Source organism: Schistocerca piceifrons, chromosome 4 (assembly GCF_021461385.2).
Source record: "Schistocerca piceifrons isolate TAMUIC-IGC-003096 chromosome 4, iqSchPice1.1, whole genome shotgun sequence".
In the NCBI taxonomy this organism is placed as follows: Eukaryota; Metazoa; Arthropoda; class Insecta; order Orthoptera; family Acrididae; genus Schistocerca; species Schistocerca piceifrons.
In genome coordinates, this window is record NC_060141.1 from 132,136,014 (window position 1) to 132,155,640 (window position 19,627).

General features: G+C 38.0%; 1 protein-coding gene across 1 annotated transcript in view; it reads left to right on the top strand.

Moving 5' to 3' along the window:
• The first annotated feature begins 627 nt into the window (after positions 1-627).
• LOC124795536 (BTB/POZ domain-containing protein KCTD3) overlaps positions 628-19,627 on the top strand; it is a 256,895-nt gene continuing 237,895 nt past the window's right edge. Inside the window, exons 1-2 of the mRNA XM_047259607.1 lie at positions 628-788; positions 875-1,185. Coding sequence (XP_047115563.1) covers positions 727-788; positions 875-1,185 — 373 coding nt within the window. The 5' untranslated portion in view covers positions 628-726. The remainder of the gene's footprint in view (positions 789-874; positions 1,186-19,627) is intronic.

The window sequence follows — 19,627 nt, forward strand, 5'->3', positions numbered from 1 at the left end:
GATTTTAACCTACAAACTTATTCATAATCTTATGGTACATTTTTGTCATTTTATATGTGTGTATTATTTGTTTAATTTGGAAAATGTACTATATTTCCTTTTTAGGTATTGTTTTATATTACTTGAGCTATACCTTTGATTTGATTTTAACCTACAAACTTATTCATAATCTTATGGTACATTTTTGTCATTTTATATATGTGTATTATATCTGTTGTATGTAATCATGACTCATTCCACATCCTTGTGATTTATCACAATACGGATTAATGGAATACGAAATAAATAAATAAAAAAAAATAAATACCGTTTCTTACCTCCCAGGGCTCTTAGGAAACTATAAACTGACAAATGTGGTTTCATTTTGCAGTTATTGTTGACTTTCATTGCTCTACATAGACTCACTATTGTAAAAACTATGTTACAAATCAATATAAACGTTAGTATTCGCACTCGTCCGAAATCGTATTCGGAAGTGTTGCTTGCTGGCTGCTTGGGGCGCTCTATCGCCGTGAGTAGCAAAAACGAGACGGAGTGTCGCGACTGTGTTTTAATAGAGTCGAATGGCTATCGAATACCACTAATCGAGTTACAGCTGTTCATCTGTGATTCCGCATCGTTTTTGTTGACATGTATGCTATGGTCTTTGTATTGTTTGGATTGAATGACTGACACAATGAAATAGTAAATACGTGTTGTTATCAGTGTTAATTTTCGTTGTTAATAATGGCAGCATTCCATCCACCAAGTAACGGTGACATTGTTCATCTAAATGTAGGAGGAACAAGGTATTATTATGTGTAACAATTTTTTGAAACTTTAATTCAAACACACGAAATATTGTCGATATTTTTCTCGTATTTCTGCTTTACAGGTTTTCAACTTCCCGGCAAACGTTAATGTGGGTGCCAGATTCTTTCTTTACAGCCCTTCTTAGCGGACGAATATCAAGCCTGCGAGATGAAACAGGCGCTATATTCATCGACAGAGATCCGAAATTGTTTGCAACAATTTTGAACTATTTGCGGACGAGAGATATTGATTTAAGTGTGGACTTACGTGCTTTCCGACATGAAGCTGAGTATTATGCCATTGCTCCCTTAGTGAAGAGGTTAATGTTGTGCGAAGATCTCACTCAGTCCTCCTGTGGAGATGTCCTGTTCTATGGCTATCTTCCTCCACCTTGTGAGTACAGTCACTGTATTTTTGGCGTTAGTCAATGTTAAGCGTTATCTTAGTTTAAATACAAATAATGTTTCTTCATTAGTGGTTTCTTAAGTATGATAAGCCATGGTAACCATTATATTTCATTATGATCCTTAATTTGGGTCTAGTGCAGCAGGGGATACAACCCGTCGGCTTTGGACAATGACGTCACAAGTCTCCAGAAAGCAGTTTACCATTTTCGCTTTTGCTGTTATGTTTCAGTTTCGTTTTTTTACTGATTGCTTAATAAAGTGGATCTGTTTATTCTGTCTCGTGAGATTTTTTTAAAAAAAAGCCAAAAAACGCTTATCAGCTACTGAAGGGAGCTACAACACTAAGAAGAATCGCGTCTCGTTTGGCGACTTGTGACGTCATTGTCCAAAGCCGACGGGTTGTATCCCCTGCTACACTAGTCCACCGCCAAGTTTGTATGGCTTGATCCCTTCATGTAGCTGATTTAGAAAATTCTCCTTTTCTGAGTCTAATTACCTGATACCGGGATTACAGAAGCGTCCGATTCCACCCGTTTGCTTTAACCCATGACGTCACCAATATGGTGGAAACGACCATTCTCAGTGTCTCCAATATGGCACCTATGACGTCATTACATAAACACGATAACAAACACATCTCGCCCCAAAAATATAATCAAAGTAACGAGATCAGCGCGGGAAATTGGTGGTTTTTGGATGGGAACAAACTAAATATAAACACACAAAGAAAAGCAACGACCCCAAACCACACAATACGACGATAGAAAAACAACACAAAATTCCCACATTCTGCTATGCTCACAGTATTCACGGGAATATCACTTCCCTTCACCTACGTAGCTTAACCACAATTGTTGATACCACAAAATAAAAACCAGCACCCAAAAATTGTAAAAAGACCGCAACTATTGATACCACAAAACCAACACCAAAAACAAAAAAAAACAAAAATGGAATCTGACGCTATGTAGGTCAACTACAACTGACTATACCAAAAGACACGGAGCTAAGATGACACATCGGAATCTGACACTTCCCTTGACCTATATAGGTCAATTACAACTAACAATACCAAAATGCATACGCCTACCACACCATACATTGGCATCGGACACTTCCCTTGACCTACAAGTAAAAAGTTTGAATCGCATACTTCCCTTAAGTTAAATGAATCTACCACAAGTGACGATACTAAAACATCAAACTCCTACACCTGCGATAAACAACACCAAACCAGAATACATAAAAAAAACTCACAAAACATCACAGCAATAGACCCAAAAAACGACTACTTAACACGAAAAAATTCCGGCGCTAAACACTAGGTCAGCCACACCAATCAAATACAGCCACAGCCCCCCCCCCCCCCCCCCCCACACACACACACACACACAAAGAGACACAATAAACTCAACCAAAAAAAATCTCCCAATCCAGCCACAACCCCAACCCCCTCCCCCTCCGAACCTTCACCCTCCCCCCAAAATCCCAAAAATAAAAATCAAAAAAATAAACGAAACTCAATCACAAGGAAGGAAAAAGAAAAGGGTCAGTTGCAGCAAAACAGATCCTCCGCAACATAATCATAAAACAACCCCCCCCCCCCCCCTCCCATCCAACCCACCTAAATCCACAATTAGCAACAATGTGTCCACCCCCCCCACCTCCCGCCACATATAAAAACCCCCACAACTAACCACACACACACACACACGCACACACACACACACACACACACACACACACACACACACACACACACACAAACAAAAAATACAATACTCCCCAGGGACTCACTTCAGCCAGCAATACTCATCTAAATGAGATTGCAGGTTAGAAGAGCGCCTCTTTCCCCCTCCTTATGACCGATTTAACCGTCCCCTAAATTCCCTCTATTGTATTAGTACATGCTCCGGTCTCTTGAACTCTAAACCATGATTGACAACTAAATGATCATAACCCCTCTTCCCTAACCCCGATTAGATGAAAAAACATCTGAAATTACCATACTCCCCTCCTCTATATACTCTTCAATTAACCCCACCAATTCCCTCTTTGTATGCTCCTCCAAAACCCTGAAAACACAATCTGCATACCCACCCCCCAAAATAATGCCCCCCTCCCCCCCACACCCTAAACCAACTGGAGACTTACCTCTCCTCTATTTTCTCTTCCCAAACTGCAACTCATCTATCTTGGCCACCAACCCTGGCCCACCCAACTTACCCCTATACTTAACACATTCTGAACAAACTTCTGCACAAAAAGAAAACCAATCTAAAATCGTCCTCTCACCCACATCAGTCTCATGCGTGCAAAAACTTATGGAGGATCTATAATAAAAATAATAAGTCATCAAAACTATCTCTCTCATGGCCAACCAAGACTTCTCGAACCAGGTACCATGTCTTATGGAGCGCCAAAGGTTATCCCTTCGGCACCGCCACATGTAATAATCCCTGGTCCGAGATGCCAGAACTCTGGCCAACCGCATATTCTCTTTACAGACACTGCACTTGACTATTTTGGCCAGGAGTCCAAACATCTGCAAAAATTTTATGAGGGGCTTTATGTTGTCCACCATCTCAGCACACAACCGCGAAACTTAAATTTCACTGTCATATCCATACCTAACAAAAGAAGCCACAAAATAAATTAAACATCTTAAACATGACAAACAGCCAAGAACACCAATTGGGAAGGAAAAAAAGAAAATTAATTGCTAACTCATTGAAACCAATTTCCGTGTTTCAATCACAGTCAATACAAATTAATTCACACTGTGACCAACGACACGCAGATGAACCAAATACACCACATAACACATGGACCATACACACACCACCAGAGGACACCACCAACTGCAACAAGAAGACATTTGCAAACTCAAACAAAATTCTGTGCCGTAATACAACAAGACGACATCTACAGACACAACCAACTCATAAACTAAACTCCACGCCGTCATGACATCACACACCATGACACCCTTATGTCACGGGTCAAAGCTGACGGGTGGGATTGGATGCCTCTGTTGACCCCTGGTATCATGCGAACAAAATCTACAAATACATCACATTTGGGTTCATAGTTTTTGAGATAAGCAGGGATGAAATTGCCGAAATCCAAATTTGCTTCTAAAGCAAGTGATTTTTGAACCCTTGTGCCTCAGAAGGGATGCCTGATCTACACTTGGTGTAGCTAGCACTTAAAAGATCTTTTTTTTTTTTTTTTTCTCTGCAAAACATCAAATTTTTGTGAAAGCTTTTTTCGTTGAAGGCCTACAGTTATCCACTAAAGTTTCTCATGCAGACCAGTATTTTGGAGTATGAGAAAACATAGCCTTTTTTAAGCAGCAGCTGTATCATGTCTTAGGCTGGCCCTAATCACGTAAAGATTTGCGTTGTATTTCATAATTTTTTAACAAAATAGACAATAGTGAGATGCACAGTAGCTTTACTGTTTTTCTACTGATAACATTGGACAGTGCCTACACAACAATGCAATAAGAACCTGCAAAATATAACGGAGCAATTACATCACCAAGCTTACGGTTTTGTTTCACAGTTTTGGTATATTGTATTTTACTTTTAGGAAAAAAGTGTTGATTGGTCAGGTCTGAGATTTTTGTTATCTTTCTGATAAAATCATCTACCGGCAGTTGCTTAGTTTCAAATGATGCTTGATCTGTTTGGATACACTGTTTGTACTCCACAATTTCTTCAGGATCAGTGTCCTTGTACATATCAGTAAGTTGTTATTAAAATGCATATCCTGCAAGGCAAGTCTTGCAGGATGTAACATACAAGCTTTTGATTCAGTACTGCAAGCTGACAAACCCAATAAATATGTATAGTCTATGACGAATTTGACAACATTCTGTCTCCCACTGCACACACGAGAGAGAGAGAGAGAGAGAGAGATAGAGAGAGAGGCAGAGGTGGGGACAGAGTGAGGCAGAGGTGGGGACAGAGTGACAACATTTCGGCCTGAGTTCATAGAATTTTGAAAAGGAAGTTTCTGGCGTGATAAACAATAACATTCCTTCCAGGCTGTTTAGCAACAGTTGCTTTTATTCCTGAACTTTTGTGCCATCAGTTCTGACAGAAACATAATCTTTCATGCTAGGGCAGAGCTTGCTGAATGCATCTGCATAATTTGGAGCACTTGATTCTTTACTCCATCAGACAAGTCTCTGCCTGCATTTTCCTTGGTGCTACTAGCACACTCTTTTAACTTTCCTACTTCCTGGCTGTCTGAATTACTCATTCTGAGACACAAAATTCTGTAGAGATTTTTCTAAATGTACTAACTCCCTGAAGTTAATGTGAGAACCTGAATTTTGACAGGTTGAGTAGAGTTTTGCTGCAAGTCTGACAACAGCTGCATATAATCGGAACAACTTATGCATTTCTTTGTACCTGAACATGCTAACTAATTTTGCAGTTCTTTGGGGTGGACACTTCTAGCAGATGTCACTTGCGTACCTATTAAGCTTTGTGCCTGATTAACATTGCATTTGATGTAGCATTTTCAATCATATTTATTTAATCCTGTGGATATTAAAAGGGGAAGCCTTGAGAGAATTTAAACTGCTGTGAACTGTATTACAGGCTTCCACCTGCATATAATTGTAGTGCAACACTGCAGCCTAAACACAACTGTTGCCCATCTGAACCATGCTTATTAAAATTGTTCAGATTCTTTGACAGGGTTTCATTAAACTGTACTAAATTTTTCCAGTTATGATGATTTTTCATTGGAAAAGCATGATTTTTGCAAAAGTTCAAAGTTTGTCAATGAAATGGCATTATAATGAAGAGAAATTGTGCAATTATCACTGAAGCTCTGACCAGAATGATTCAGCAACAGTTCCTTTTCTTTAGGAGAAAATTCTATAGTATTTAACAGCTTTTTGCTGGAATTGGATGTCAGCAAATGGCAATTCGAAGCAGTATAGTTACCAAAAGAATACTTTGCAAGTCTTCACTTGCTGAATGCATCAGTTATTCTGATCACTGGTATTATGTCACCTACAAAAATAAGGAAGATTAAATTTGTGATGCTGAATACATTTTTTTTGGCTCAGTAGAAATTAAGTAACCAGATTTTGGAGTTGTGTGTGTTCATGGCATCGAGCACTTCGTATGAACTACAAATGTCAAGTGATATTTGTGGTGCAGAGCAGGTTTTTGAGTTGTGATTTGGTTTTGTAGTGTTGAGAGAGTTTGAACTGTATGGGTCAAGTGAAATTTGTGAAATTGTGTGTGGATTGCCGATATCGTGGTCTTCGTTTAAACTGTATAGGTCACATGAAATTTACTTTTCCAGTCGTTTTCCATTTTTATATTTTTTAGTTGTGTTCAATGTTTAGAATTTCATATACTTGATTTTTGGGTTAATATTTGTTTCGTAATGGTGTCCTTATTCTTATTGTCATGTATTTGGCTTGGTTCCACACGGACTTCTCATGACTGGCCCGTTAGTTTCGAGCAATTGCTTGAGTAAAATATTTCACATCTTATTTATTTTTGTTTGTCGTCTAATGAGTGATGTCGTCATTGCTGTATTGTATATGCTTGATGTCTACCATCTTCATGATGTCATGCTTTGAAGCAGATGGTGATGTCATGGGTCAAAACAGATGGGTGGAATCACAACTTTTGGTTTTGTCCTTTTTTCTTGTTTAATATGGTTCTAAAAATTTGAAAACTTACAACTTGCAACCCTAATATATCATAACTATTCATAGTTTTCATGGTACTTGTGGGACATTACATACTATAAAGTTGAATTTAAATTAAAAAAAAAAAAGTTGTCCACCTGAGAGAACATTTAGTGCTTCACATATTGTTGCAATAGCTTATAGTTGATTGCTGCATCACCTTCCTCCTCAAACACAGGGGTGGTCTGGAATCATGGCTAAAGAAGTGCGAGCATTTCTACAACTTTTTGTTGAACTCTGTAGCTCATCTTCACCAGCTACTCTGCAGGACATCTTCCAGTGTGTGGCGAAGGGTTTTTTTGTGTACTGCTGCCCCTTTCCCCTTTTTCTGTTCTATTCATGAATGCTTCACAAGAACAACAACCTCTCTAATTTTAACTTCAAGTTTTTTTCATGAGACATATGTAGGAGGAAGCAATATATCAATTGACTCTTCTAGAAATGTACACTCCCCAAACTTTTAACAGTAAGGTACACTGCGATGGAGAATGCAGCTCTTGCAGTGTCTGCCACTGGAGTTGGCGGGACATCTCTGTGATACTTTCGTGCTTTCTAAATGAACCTGTATGAAATGTGTTGCTATTCTTTGGATCTCTTCCATTTCCTCTCTCAATCCTGTGTGGTATGGATCCCAGACTGACAAGCGTTATTCAAGTACTGGTCAAATGAGGGTTTTGCAAGCAATTTCTTTTGAGGCTGGATTACATTTCCTGAGGATTCTTGCAATGAATCTCAGTCTGACATCCATGTTATGGATGATTAGTTTTATTTGGTCATTGCACTTCGTCACTTTGTAGGCATACTTCTAGATATTTTATGAATGTGACTGCTTTCAGTCATGGCACTGCAATTGTGTATCATACTGTAATGAGACTTTGTTCCTATTTATACACAATATGGTACATTTGAAGGTCAGTTGCAAATCCCAACACCAAACTTGGATTCTCTGCATGTCTCCTTGCATTTCGCTACAATTTTCCACTGTTACATCGTCTGTGTATGCAACAGCATCATGCATGAAAAGCCTGTTGGAACGTCCATCATTATGCACTATCCAAAAAACTATTTTTCTGTGATAAATGTAGCTATAGCAAAACAATAAAATGTAAAGCTTTAGTGTCAATTTGGCATTAGAGAGGACTAAGTTTAGTAAAAGTTGATTTTTGATCTTTATTTCCACATTTCATTGGAATGACCCAATTGTCATTTGCATGAGATCTTTGCTGGATAATTTCATTGCAATTTTATGTATATTAGAGAAAAAGATACTCTTTTTAAGTGATAGCTAACTTGAGTATGGGTCAGGTGACCCATCTGAGATACAAAGGTTCAAAAATCACTTACTTGGGCAGCAAATTTGGTTTTGGGTAACTTCATCCCTGTCTGTCTCAAGAACTGATCCCAAAAGTGCTAACACTTGTAGGTTTTATAAACAAACTTCTGGGCAACAAAGTTTGCAAAATGTAAGGCTCCTAATCCAGCTACATAAAGAGATCAACTGACATGAACTTCGGAGAAACATTTTTGTGACCAAATTTATCAATAACTTAACTGCGTGCCACTTCGATCAAAAACAGTAAACCAAATTGCAAAATGCTTACATCTACATCTGTACTCTGCAAACCAATGTGAGATGCATGGCAGAAGGTACTTCCCATTGTGCCACTTATTAGGGCTTCTTCCTGTTCCATTCACTTATGGAGCGTGGGAAGAATGATTGTTTGAATGTCTATGTGCATGCAATAATTATTCTAATCTTCTCCTTGCGATCTCTGTGTGTTAATAGACTTTCTTAGAATAGTTTACATCTGTCTTTGAGAGTCTACCATTTCAGTTTTCTCAGTATCTTTGTGATACTTTCCAACAGATTAAACAAACCTGTGACCATTCATGGTGCCCTTCTCTGTATATGATCAACATCCCCTGTTAGTACGGTACAGATCTCACATAGTTGAGCAATATTGTAGGATGGGTCGCATGAGTGATTTGTAAGCACTCTCTTTTTGTAGACTGACTGCAGTTCTCCCGTATTCTACCAATAAACCGAAGTCTGCCACCTGCTTGACTGACGACTGAACATATGTGGGCATTCCATTTCGTATCCGTACAGTGTGTTACACCCAGGTATTTGTATGAGTTGGCCGATTCTAACAGTGACTTTCTTGTTTTGTGAAGTGCAAAGTGTTACATTTCTGAACATTCAGATCAAGTTGCCAGTCTCTGCACCATATTGAAATCTTAACAAGATCTGACTGAATATTTATGCAGCTTATCTCAGATAGTACTTTGTTGTAGATAACAGCATCATCTGTAGAAAGCTTGATTTTATTATTGATGTTGTCTGCAAGGTCATTAATATACAACATGAACAGCAAGGGTCTCAGCTCACTTCCCTGGGACACACCCAAAATTACTTTTACATCTGATGATTACTCTCCATCCAAGATAACATGCTGTGTCCCCTCTACCAAAAAGTCCTCAATCCAGTCACAAATTTCACTTGATACCCCTTATGATCATACTTTTGACAATAAGCGTAGGTGTGGTACTGAGTCAAATGCTTTTCGGAAATCAGAAAACACTGCATCCACTTGGTTGCCTTGATGTGGGAGAAGTGTGAGTTGGGTTTCACATGATCGATGTTTTCAAAAACCGTGCTGGTTGGCATTGCGGATGTTATTCTGTTCAGAATAACTCACTGTTTTTGAGCTCAGAATGTGTTGTAAAATTCTACAACAAATTGATGTCAAGGATAATGGATAGTAGTTTTGTGGATCACTTCTACTACCCTTTTTGTAGAGGGGTGTGACCTGTGCCATTTTCCAAGAACTGGGCATGGATTTTTGTTCAAGGCATCTGCACTAGATTAAAGTGAGAAGAGGGCTAACTCAGCCACAAATTTAGCATAGAATCTGAGAGGGATTTGATCAGGGCCTGGAGCTTTGTTCAACTTTAATGGTTTTAGCTGTTTCCCAACATCAGCTGACACTAATACTTATTTCATTCATCTTTTCAGTGGTACGAGGATTAAATTGGGGCAATGTTCTTGGGTTTTCCTTTTCAAAGGAACATACGAAAATGGAGTTAAGCGTTTCAGCTTTTGCTTTAGTACCCTCAATTTCAGTTCCTGTCTCATTCGCGAGGGACTGGACACTAACTATGGTGCCTCTAACAGATTTACACATGACCAGAATTTCATTGGATTTTGTGGAATGTCATTTGACAATATTCTGTTACTTTTGTCATCGAATGCATCACACATTGCTCTCTTGATAGCCAAATGTGTTTCATTCAACATCTCTCTATCTGTAGCTGTACAGTTTGTTTTACACCTACTATGCAATATTATCTGTTTCTTTAGAAGTTTCTTTACAATGACTGTATACCAGGGGGTTTCCTCCCACTATGAACTGTTCTACTGGGTACATATCTATCCAGTGCATGGTCAACTATTCTTTTGAACTTGAGCCAGAGTTCCTCTACATGCTCCTAACCTGTGCTGAAAGTTTCAAGTTCCTCATGGAGATATGACATTACTGATTTTTTATCTAGTTAACATATACGGAGTCCAGCAGAAAAACTGTACACTCTTTATTAGGCTCTGTCGAGATATCAATATTGACGTTTGATTTGAGTTATGAGTGTGTTGTAGTATGGTCTTTGGCTCAACAGATGTTAGTACTTTCATATCAGTATTGAGAAAACAAGATGGCTGAAGCATGCTTGACATTCGAGCAACAAAAATGTATTGTGAAGCAGTTTTTCAAGTTTAATAATGCCGTTGAAGTGCAGCATTAGTGAAGGTGGGAGTTTGAAACAGAACTGCCAACCCGCCTAACAGTTAAATGCATCATTGACAAGTTTGAATTGCAAGGAACGATTTTTGATATTCACAAAGGAAGATCAGGAAGGCAGCGTACAACTACAAGTCCTGCTTCGTTGGTTCTCGTGTTGGAAACATTTGTTAATTCTCCACAGAAGTCTGCTACACAATGTGCATGTGAAGTGGGGGTTAGCAGTACAAGTGTACGAAGAATTCTGAAACTGCAAAGTGTAAAGTTTACATTTCACAATTACTGCATGCGATTAATGACGACGATCCTGATCACTGAGTGCAATTTTGCGAATCGTATCAACAAATGGTAACTGATGATGAACAATTTGTGACAAGGCACAATTTAAACTTAATGGAACCATGAATCGGCCTAACAGTGTGTACTGGACACCGGAAAACACGCATGTTTATTTGGATAAAGCAGTCAATCTACCAGGGGCTCATGTGTGATGTGGACTATCATCTAGGGGCTTAGTACGACCATTTTTCTTTGATGCTACTGCCACTGGAGGAATGTACCTGGAAATGTTATGCACATCAATTTTGCCGGGTATATGTGCACTTTATCGAGCTGATGAAGAGGTCCTCTACCAACAGGATGGGGCGCAACCACACTGCCACCTAGCAGTACGGGATTTCCTGGATAACAATTTTCCAGGGCATTGGATTGGATGAAGAGGACCCATTGAGTTCCCTCAATGGTCACCAGGTCTAACACCTATGAACTTTTACTTGTGGGAACTGTGAAAGATAACGTCTATCGACGTAGTCCACGCACACTGGAGGAACTTCGCCAGGAGATTACAGCGACATGTGCAGCAATCTCCACTGTAACATTGATTGACGTAGTCGCTGTGACCACTCGTCGTTCTGCCATGTGTATAGCCGCCAACAGTGAACATTTTGAACATTTAAAGTAACCATGTGCTAAACTGGAGGTTGTACAACATGTGTGATCAATTATTAAATGTAAAGTAAACATATAAGTAATTCTTTTCATTCCTTAAAGTGTGTATACATTTTTCTGGTGGACTCTGTATATATCTTTCTGCTTGTTTTACTTTTCCTTTGTACTGTTGTAATCATTGTTGCCACAAGCACATCATGGTCACTGATACCACTTTCAATGTGGACATCCTCTTTGTGGTCAGATCTATTTGTTGCCATTAGCTCCAATATACTTCCGTTATCAGTAGGGTTTCTAACTATCTGTTCTAGGTAGTTTTCAGAGAAGGCATTTTAGTTTTGCAGGATGTCTAATCATCCCCGTACTAACAGAACTATAATTTTCCCAGTTAATTGTCTCCACCAGTGATAACAGTATGATTGGAGAACTTCGTACAAGTGAGCTGAGATTGTCTCTCAAGTTTTTGGTTACATCAGGAGATGAGTGTGGTAGGCAATTGAAGGATCCAATAATCAGTTTATGCCCATCCCTGATACTGAGTCTTGCCCAAAATGTCTCACATCCAGCTTCAATTCTTATCTTGGTGGATTTGAGTTTCTAATCTATTGCAATAAATGCACCATTTCCCATTTGCCTATCCTTCTGATATACACTTAAAATTTCCCCAAAAAGTCTCACTGCTATCAATTTCAGGTTTCAACCAGATTTCTGTGCGTATTCTTATATGAGCTTCACTGCTTTTCATGAGTGCTTCAAAGTCTGGCACTTTGTTGCAAATGCGTCGGACAGTTCATCATTAGGATTTTATTACTCTCACCTGTGGGAGGCATTCTTTCAATCTTACGCTGATACTTCTGAGTTTCCTACAGTTATCGTTATCTGTATTGGATGGAGAGTCGCCTAACTAAAAAACTCTTGTGTACACAGTCAGGTACCTGAGTAGCAGCCTGTTATGTGTTGCATGTCTGACCCATTTAGCAGGGCGCTACAGTTCTCAAACCTATGGCGCAAGTCCAGGAATTTGAAACGTAGCATGGCACAGAACTTTCAAAGTCTCTGGTTCAGTCCTTCCACTTGTCTCAGAACTAAAGGGCCACAATCATTTCTTCGGACAGTGCTACAAATTGTGAGCTTTGTTGAAACTCCATGCGCAAGGCTGGTCTTCTCAACTTTCTCTGCCAGTCGCTGGAATGACCCAAGAATGACTTCGGAGCCCAGATGACAGGCATTTGTTCCAACTTGTGTCACAATCTGCAGTTGGTTGCATCCTGTTCCCCCAGTGGCTGGGTATAGCCTCTTCAGCATGTTGAATGAGGCCCCCAGGCATACACACTGGGTGCACCTATTGTTCTTTCCTGTCCCTTGCTGCCATTTCCCTAAGGGGTACCATCATTCCCCATACATTTGAACTTCTGACAATTAACAGACCCCTACCCTTTTGCATTTGCCTCTTCCTGATGCTGGACAAAACAGGTTTCCCCATGACAGGTGAAGTGAATCCCACTGGGTCAGTTTCAGTGAAAGACAGCACCTTGGGTGTGTTGGTTGGAGGATCGGTACAACACCCTGAGTCCTCTCTGGTCCCTGTTCATCCTGTACAGGATACGTAGACCTACCATTGACACACCACTCACAGTGAAGTGGATGGGTAATCAGCACGTTGAATTTGTTGGTAAGGGTGTTGGTACAACAGTCTGAGTCCTCCCTGGTCCCCGTCCACCCTGTACAGTACGCCTAGACCTGCCATTGACACGCCACTCACTGTCAAGTGAATGGGCAATGACAGATCCGGAACTTTCTGCAGAGGAGACAGGATCCACAGGGGAGGATAGTACTTGAGCTCTTCCAACACACCGATTTGCAGCAGCTGTCAATCGTTTGACAGTAGTCTGGTCGATTTCCAGGTGCTTATGAATGTCAAACAACTCATCCCGTGTTTGAGAACAGCATTCGCAGTAATGTGCACAGTATAAAACTGTTCAACAATCTTGCCAAGTTTCCAGATGTACCACAATCATTTGCTGAATTACAGTTCTTTGAATATATGGCTAATATTTTTGAAATGTCTCATTGACATTTGTGCGCCTTTCAGTTAATAGCCCCCTACTGGGGAAACTAGAAATTTGTAAATATTCCTATAGTCATTTAGCAAATCTACAGACCAAAGTAGAACAAGATCAGGGATAGCTGAATGGGACCCCCCAGCGCACTTGACAGGAAATCACCCAGGTAACATTAACACAAGAAATCTTGAATGTTGCCCAGTTGCTCTTTGTTATTGCATTCTTTGTGGAAGTTTCATTGTTGATAGCATTTGTTCTTAATTGAAGTATTATTGTTTTTAGTTGTGCCTTCATTTCATTATTTCAGTTTGCTGCTACATTGTACTGGGATTGTTTTTCTTACTAGCATTCATAGCACTAAAGAAGAAAGCATTTTCTTCCTTCATAAAACAGATTATAGATAGGGACTGAAAAAATTGGTGTTATGGTGTTATTTTATGGCCAAAATTGGTGTTATTTTTTGCACGTTTTGGTGTTATTTATCAGTGTTATTTTCTGGCAAGCTTTTTCTATTATCAGTTATTTATTTTTGTCATATTTAACCATTTTTCAGTGCGGTGTTGGAAATGGAACTATTCCTAAGACAGGGTGGGCTAAACACAAGACAAGTGTAGAGAAAAATTATTTTAACAAAAAATGTTGACACAAATAATTATTTAAAAACAAATACCAAAGTTAAAAATGAAAATAACAGTATGTTGCAGATATATTATTGATGAAATGTTTCGCACTTCTTCATATCATTCTTCAGCTGTGTAGACCACAGAAGCTGGTCTCTGCGGCTCAAGAATGAGCTGAAAATGCGCTAGAAGCATGAAACGCGTCATCAATGAAATATCTGCAACAGAGACTATTATTTCAATTCTTAACATTTGTATACTGCTGGTGCACTTGGCCAGAATGGTGTGGAGTGATACATATATTTTAAATACTGTGAAACAAATTATTTATCAATGATGTACCCAGCAGATTAAAAAATATACAGAACTTCCCTTTTTTCAGGTCTGCAGTCTACTTTCGACACTTGAGAATTTTTCTCACCAACTTAAATATTTATGTTAAATGGTTGAAATTTTTTACGGAATAGCAATAATTAAACTTGGAAGATAATCTTTTGATGTAAAGAAAAATCTTTTCTTTTGCAGTGCTGTTGTTAATAAATAAAATCTCTTGGCTGCATTCCCAAGAGATTTTTCTGTGTGAATATCACCAAGAAAGCTTGAAGGTTATTTAGGTATTCCTAAATAACAATATATTTATAAACATTTACAAAAGGTATTTAACTTGGGTTAAAAATAAGGCATGATTGAATTTTCTTAATTTTTTTAGTGTTCCCTCACATGTTTCTTGGAAACAAAGCTTATAATATGTTTCAGTACAAGTTTTAAATTCTATTTCCCATCAGTAACACAGTCTTTTAATACAAAAATAATTTCTTTTAATGTATTATCATTATTATTATTATTATTATTATTATTTGACACATGTATACAACTGGTAGGAATCCTCATTTATGTACTGCATTTTCATCAAGATCTAGACAAATGGGGTAAAACCAGAGAAAACAGAAATCCATCCTTAAATGAAAGAAACATAGTTCATCCTTATTTCAGAGAAGTAAAAATTAGTAAACATTTGAGAAAGCGAGAACATGCATAGTTTTTTTTACGAAGAATAGGGCAATGAGCTTACAAAGATAGATCTCCAGTAGCACTAAAGCAAGTACATTTTCACTCTGTAGACAGTTTTTTGAATGACAGCATTGTCATTATTTCAGTGTTGTCTTCAGAGAGACAGCGCCGTCTATCTGTCAATACTTGGCTATAGTTTGAAAACAGCCTCTCGCTGTCAATATTGGAACCAAACAGCTTTCAATGCTACAGCTGCAGATTTCTGATTGTCGACTTCAGTTTCAACGAAATTTTGAAAACAATCATGTTGATATTAATTAAAATTTTCACAAGTTAATACACACAGCCTTGAATACCACAGTGCTATTGGTATTGCGCACAATGTTGTTTATTCACAACGGTTGGCAGCGTGCATACTTAAAACAGTTGTCCTGCCAATGAATGGTCTCTGTAAACTTGAGTAATGGCTTAAACACAGGCATGGACAATATTAATGTGTTTTGAATGCTGTCATGGAGTACACATTTTTCTTTGTTTGGATGATTTGAGAATGGGTACTGATCCTGAAACTGGTCATCAGTTAAACAAATGTAACTGTATTTTGCAACTTTGGCTGTTTTCTACATAAAACTGGTTCTGTTATTAATCCAGCATGCTGGAAATCCAAAAAGACGAATTTTGTAGCTGCTCATTTCTGTCGCAGAAATTAATGCTGTCCTGTAATATAGCTGCCTCACCAACCTTTCAGAACTCATCACATATTCAGAAATAAACACCCAAATATTTATTTCCTTTTTTGATCTCTAATGAAATGGAAATGTTATCATCATTTATTGCAGAACGTATTACACTTTCGGATTTTTTCTTTTACTTTTACTGTAAAAAGTGGTCGAGTCTATAATTCATAGAGCTTGTATAATTCTAATACAGTCTTTTCTTCCTGGGTCATCTACTTCAGATTTAACATTTATCATCTCACATCACGCACCCATTATGCTTATGCTGTTGTCCATTAAAAGGAATTTTGAGAATGAGTAAATGTGACAGTAACCATAATGTAACATATATTCTTTTATTCATGCTTATTCCCCACTAACCTCCCCTATTTTATTTATTTTTTTTTATGTAAGAAAAACCAGTTTACTGGGCTACCACAGTTGTTACTCTTTTGCTTATTTGTTTCTGTCTCATACTGTCTTTTTTCATTTGACTTTTAAAATGTTTTTCATCTCTATTCATTAAGTTCATTAATTTTTATTTGCTGCCGAGTTCATTTCCAGCCAGTTATATTTGAAGAGTGATTTATGCTCAGCTCTTACTTATCCTATTTGTTCACTACTTGTCTTGTCTTTTTCCTACTGTCATTGTCAAATTTACCTTCAGCTGTTTTTTATTGTTGTCACCTCCCACAAAATTGTTGTAGATGACTGTTTAAATGAACAGACATTTTTATATCTGTAGTTTATTATTGAAACTTGAGGATAGAACGTGAAATTTTACTTAAGTATGATTTTTGGACCTTTTTTAAATAAGGATTCAACAGATGATTTATTCAGTCTTATTGTGCAGGTAAATCACATTTGCTATATTTTTGTTTCTATATTGTTTGTGTTCATTAATAATATGTCATTTAGTTAATGTGAGTGGCACTTTAGATTGTACTAGATCTATAAAGGACTGGTTGACGTGGCAACTGTACTGACAATTATGATATTGCTGTTCTGCTTTGCACCTTTGTTTAATGACAGCTGTAGTCTCAGACTGAACTGTGGTATAGCCTGAGGTCTAAGTTAGATTGGAATGTGATAGATCGGTTGTGAGTTGGTACAGCCAACAAATGTCACAAGATAATTTTTCTCCCCATTACAGATTGTGGTGATACGACTGGTCTGTGTAACCCAAGGCTTAGGTTAGTTCGGAAGGTAACCAGAGATGCTGGTTTTGCTAATTTCACTTAACATGTGTAAAACCTTTTACAAGTATAACACACTGAATAATTTTCCTGGTATCAACATAGCGTGAGAGAGTGTCACTTCAAGCCACATACTTGCTTTGAAATGCTAAAAAGAACTCACTGATACCCACCAATCAGATCCATACATAACAAGCCATCTGCGGGATAGAACTGGTAATGTTATTTGCACTTATCCTACACAGCTAAAATGATCTTCACAATACCGATTAACTTGCCTGATTTCAAACCTTCTTCATTTCAAAAAGTTGTTTTTGTGCTGTAGTATTTCTATGGCCTCTCTGACCATTCTAGCATATTAATGATTAGATCTTGATAAAACTACAGTATTAGTGAAACGAACTTGATGGTTTTCCTGCATGTTGTAAGTGCAGACTCCCGTATGTCCCTCATCTATTTTTGTGAGATGTGATTGGTGAAAATGGGCCCAAATGTCAGCAATACCACAGTGATTTCTGTGCTGCAAATATAACTTCTGATTGTTGTTTGTGCTCCCCATATTGAAATACAGAGATACGTAAACAGGCAGAATACCTTGCTATGGTCGGCGATGCCTGTGTAAGACAACCGACAAACAAATATGGATGCACGATTTTAATGTATATTAAAAATGATTGAACTTTTATATGAAGTGTGATTTTGTATCTGTTACTGTATCAATGCTATTCATTCAGAAATGTTAAACTCATTTTTTTTTTCAAAGATGTGTTTCACCACCTTACTGGCAATGTAAGCACATATAAAAAAATATGTGCATGGTATTTTACTCCAAACAATAACATATTCAGAGCCAATCAAAATCAAAGTATATTTATTGAGTAGGGTATATCCCTGCTGGGTATTACTTATAAAACTTTTTCCAAGGTTCTGTATTTCAGAATTCATGAACAGCTTGATGGTGAACTTGGTGAATATCAAGGAAGCTTTCATCCAGGATGCAGCTGTCCTGTTCAAATTATTAGCCTCAGATGGATAATGAAACATCGAAGGGTCAGGAACAAAAAACTAGTGATTTTAAAGAGGCCCACAATAGTATCCATTGCAAGTCTCTACTGTCAATTCTTAAAGAATTTGGTTTACATCAGAAACTTTTCAACCTCATTGCAGTCATCCTTTGAAATACCAAAGCTAGAGTAAGGTTCAGAAATGAATTCTCTGAACTTTTTGCGATTCATACTGGTCTTCAACAAGGTGAAGGATTGTGTCCATTATTGTTCAATTGTGTGCTGGAGAAAATCATGTGTGAATGGAACAAGATATTCCCACCATCTGTTAAGACTGGAAGAAAGATTCCACTTAACTGCCTTGAATTTGCAGATGATTTGGCACTGTTAGCAAACAATATTGATAAAGCAAAGGTTCAGATAGAACAACTAGAACCATTAGCGGCAAAGGTTTGATTGCAAATTTCGTTTGCGAAAACAGAAATGATGCCCAGCTTCCCAGTTGACACATCCTGTATCATACTCCATAATGATCAAAAAATTAAAGTAGTAAAAAATTTTAAATATCTTCGTGAGATTATTACCTGGAATGCTAATGAAAGAGCATCAATAGACAGTAGAACATTGAAGCTACAGCGAGCACAGAGAACCACATGGACAACCTACAAAAAACGCTCTCTCTCAATAAATGCTAAATTTCGACATTACTCCTCCGTCGTTAAACCGGAAGCAACATATGCAAGTCAAACACTATTCAGACTAAATACTCAAGCAACAACTGACAAATTGCAGAAAGTTGATAGAAGAATACTCCGAACAATTGTCAGTAAAAAATGTCAAGTTAATGAGCATGGAGACTTTTGCCCAATTCAGTAGTGTATAAAGAAAGTGAATCCATTATTGATACAATGCAGAAAAGAGGGATTGCATTTTTCGGCCACATATCTCGCCTACCGAATACTAGAATCCTGAAGCAACTTTTTGACTACTTCTGGAACAGTAAAACCAAACACATTTGGTTTAAAGAAGTACAAAATGATCTGGATGAATTGAACATCATCACACACCAAATTCAACACAGAGAAGAGAAACTGCTTCTGAAGAACAACACATGGCTGACATTCAGACCATCAGAACAGAAGAAGTAAGCCATATCTGCAAAAGAACGAGCAGCCAGATCACAGCGAATGAAGAAATTTTGGGAAACGAAGAAATTGCTGACTGCTAAGACCTAAACTTAATCATTGTAGACTCTGTTGTATTATGTTTGATTTTAGTGCTCCAATGTAGGCGTAAACTATGTAAATAAATAAATAAATTAATAAATTGGGTAAGTTTACATGTAAGAGGC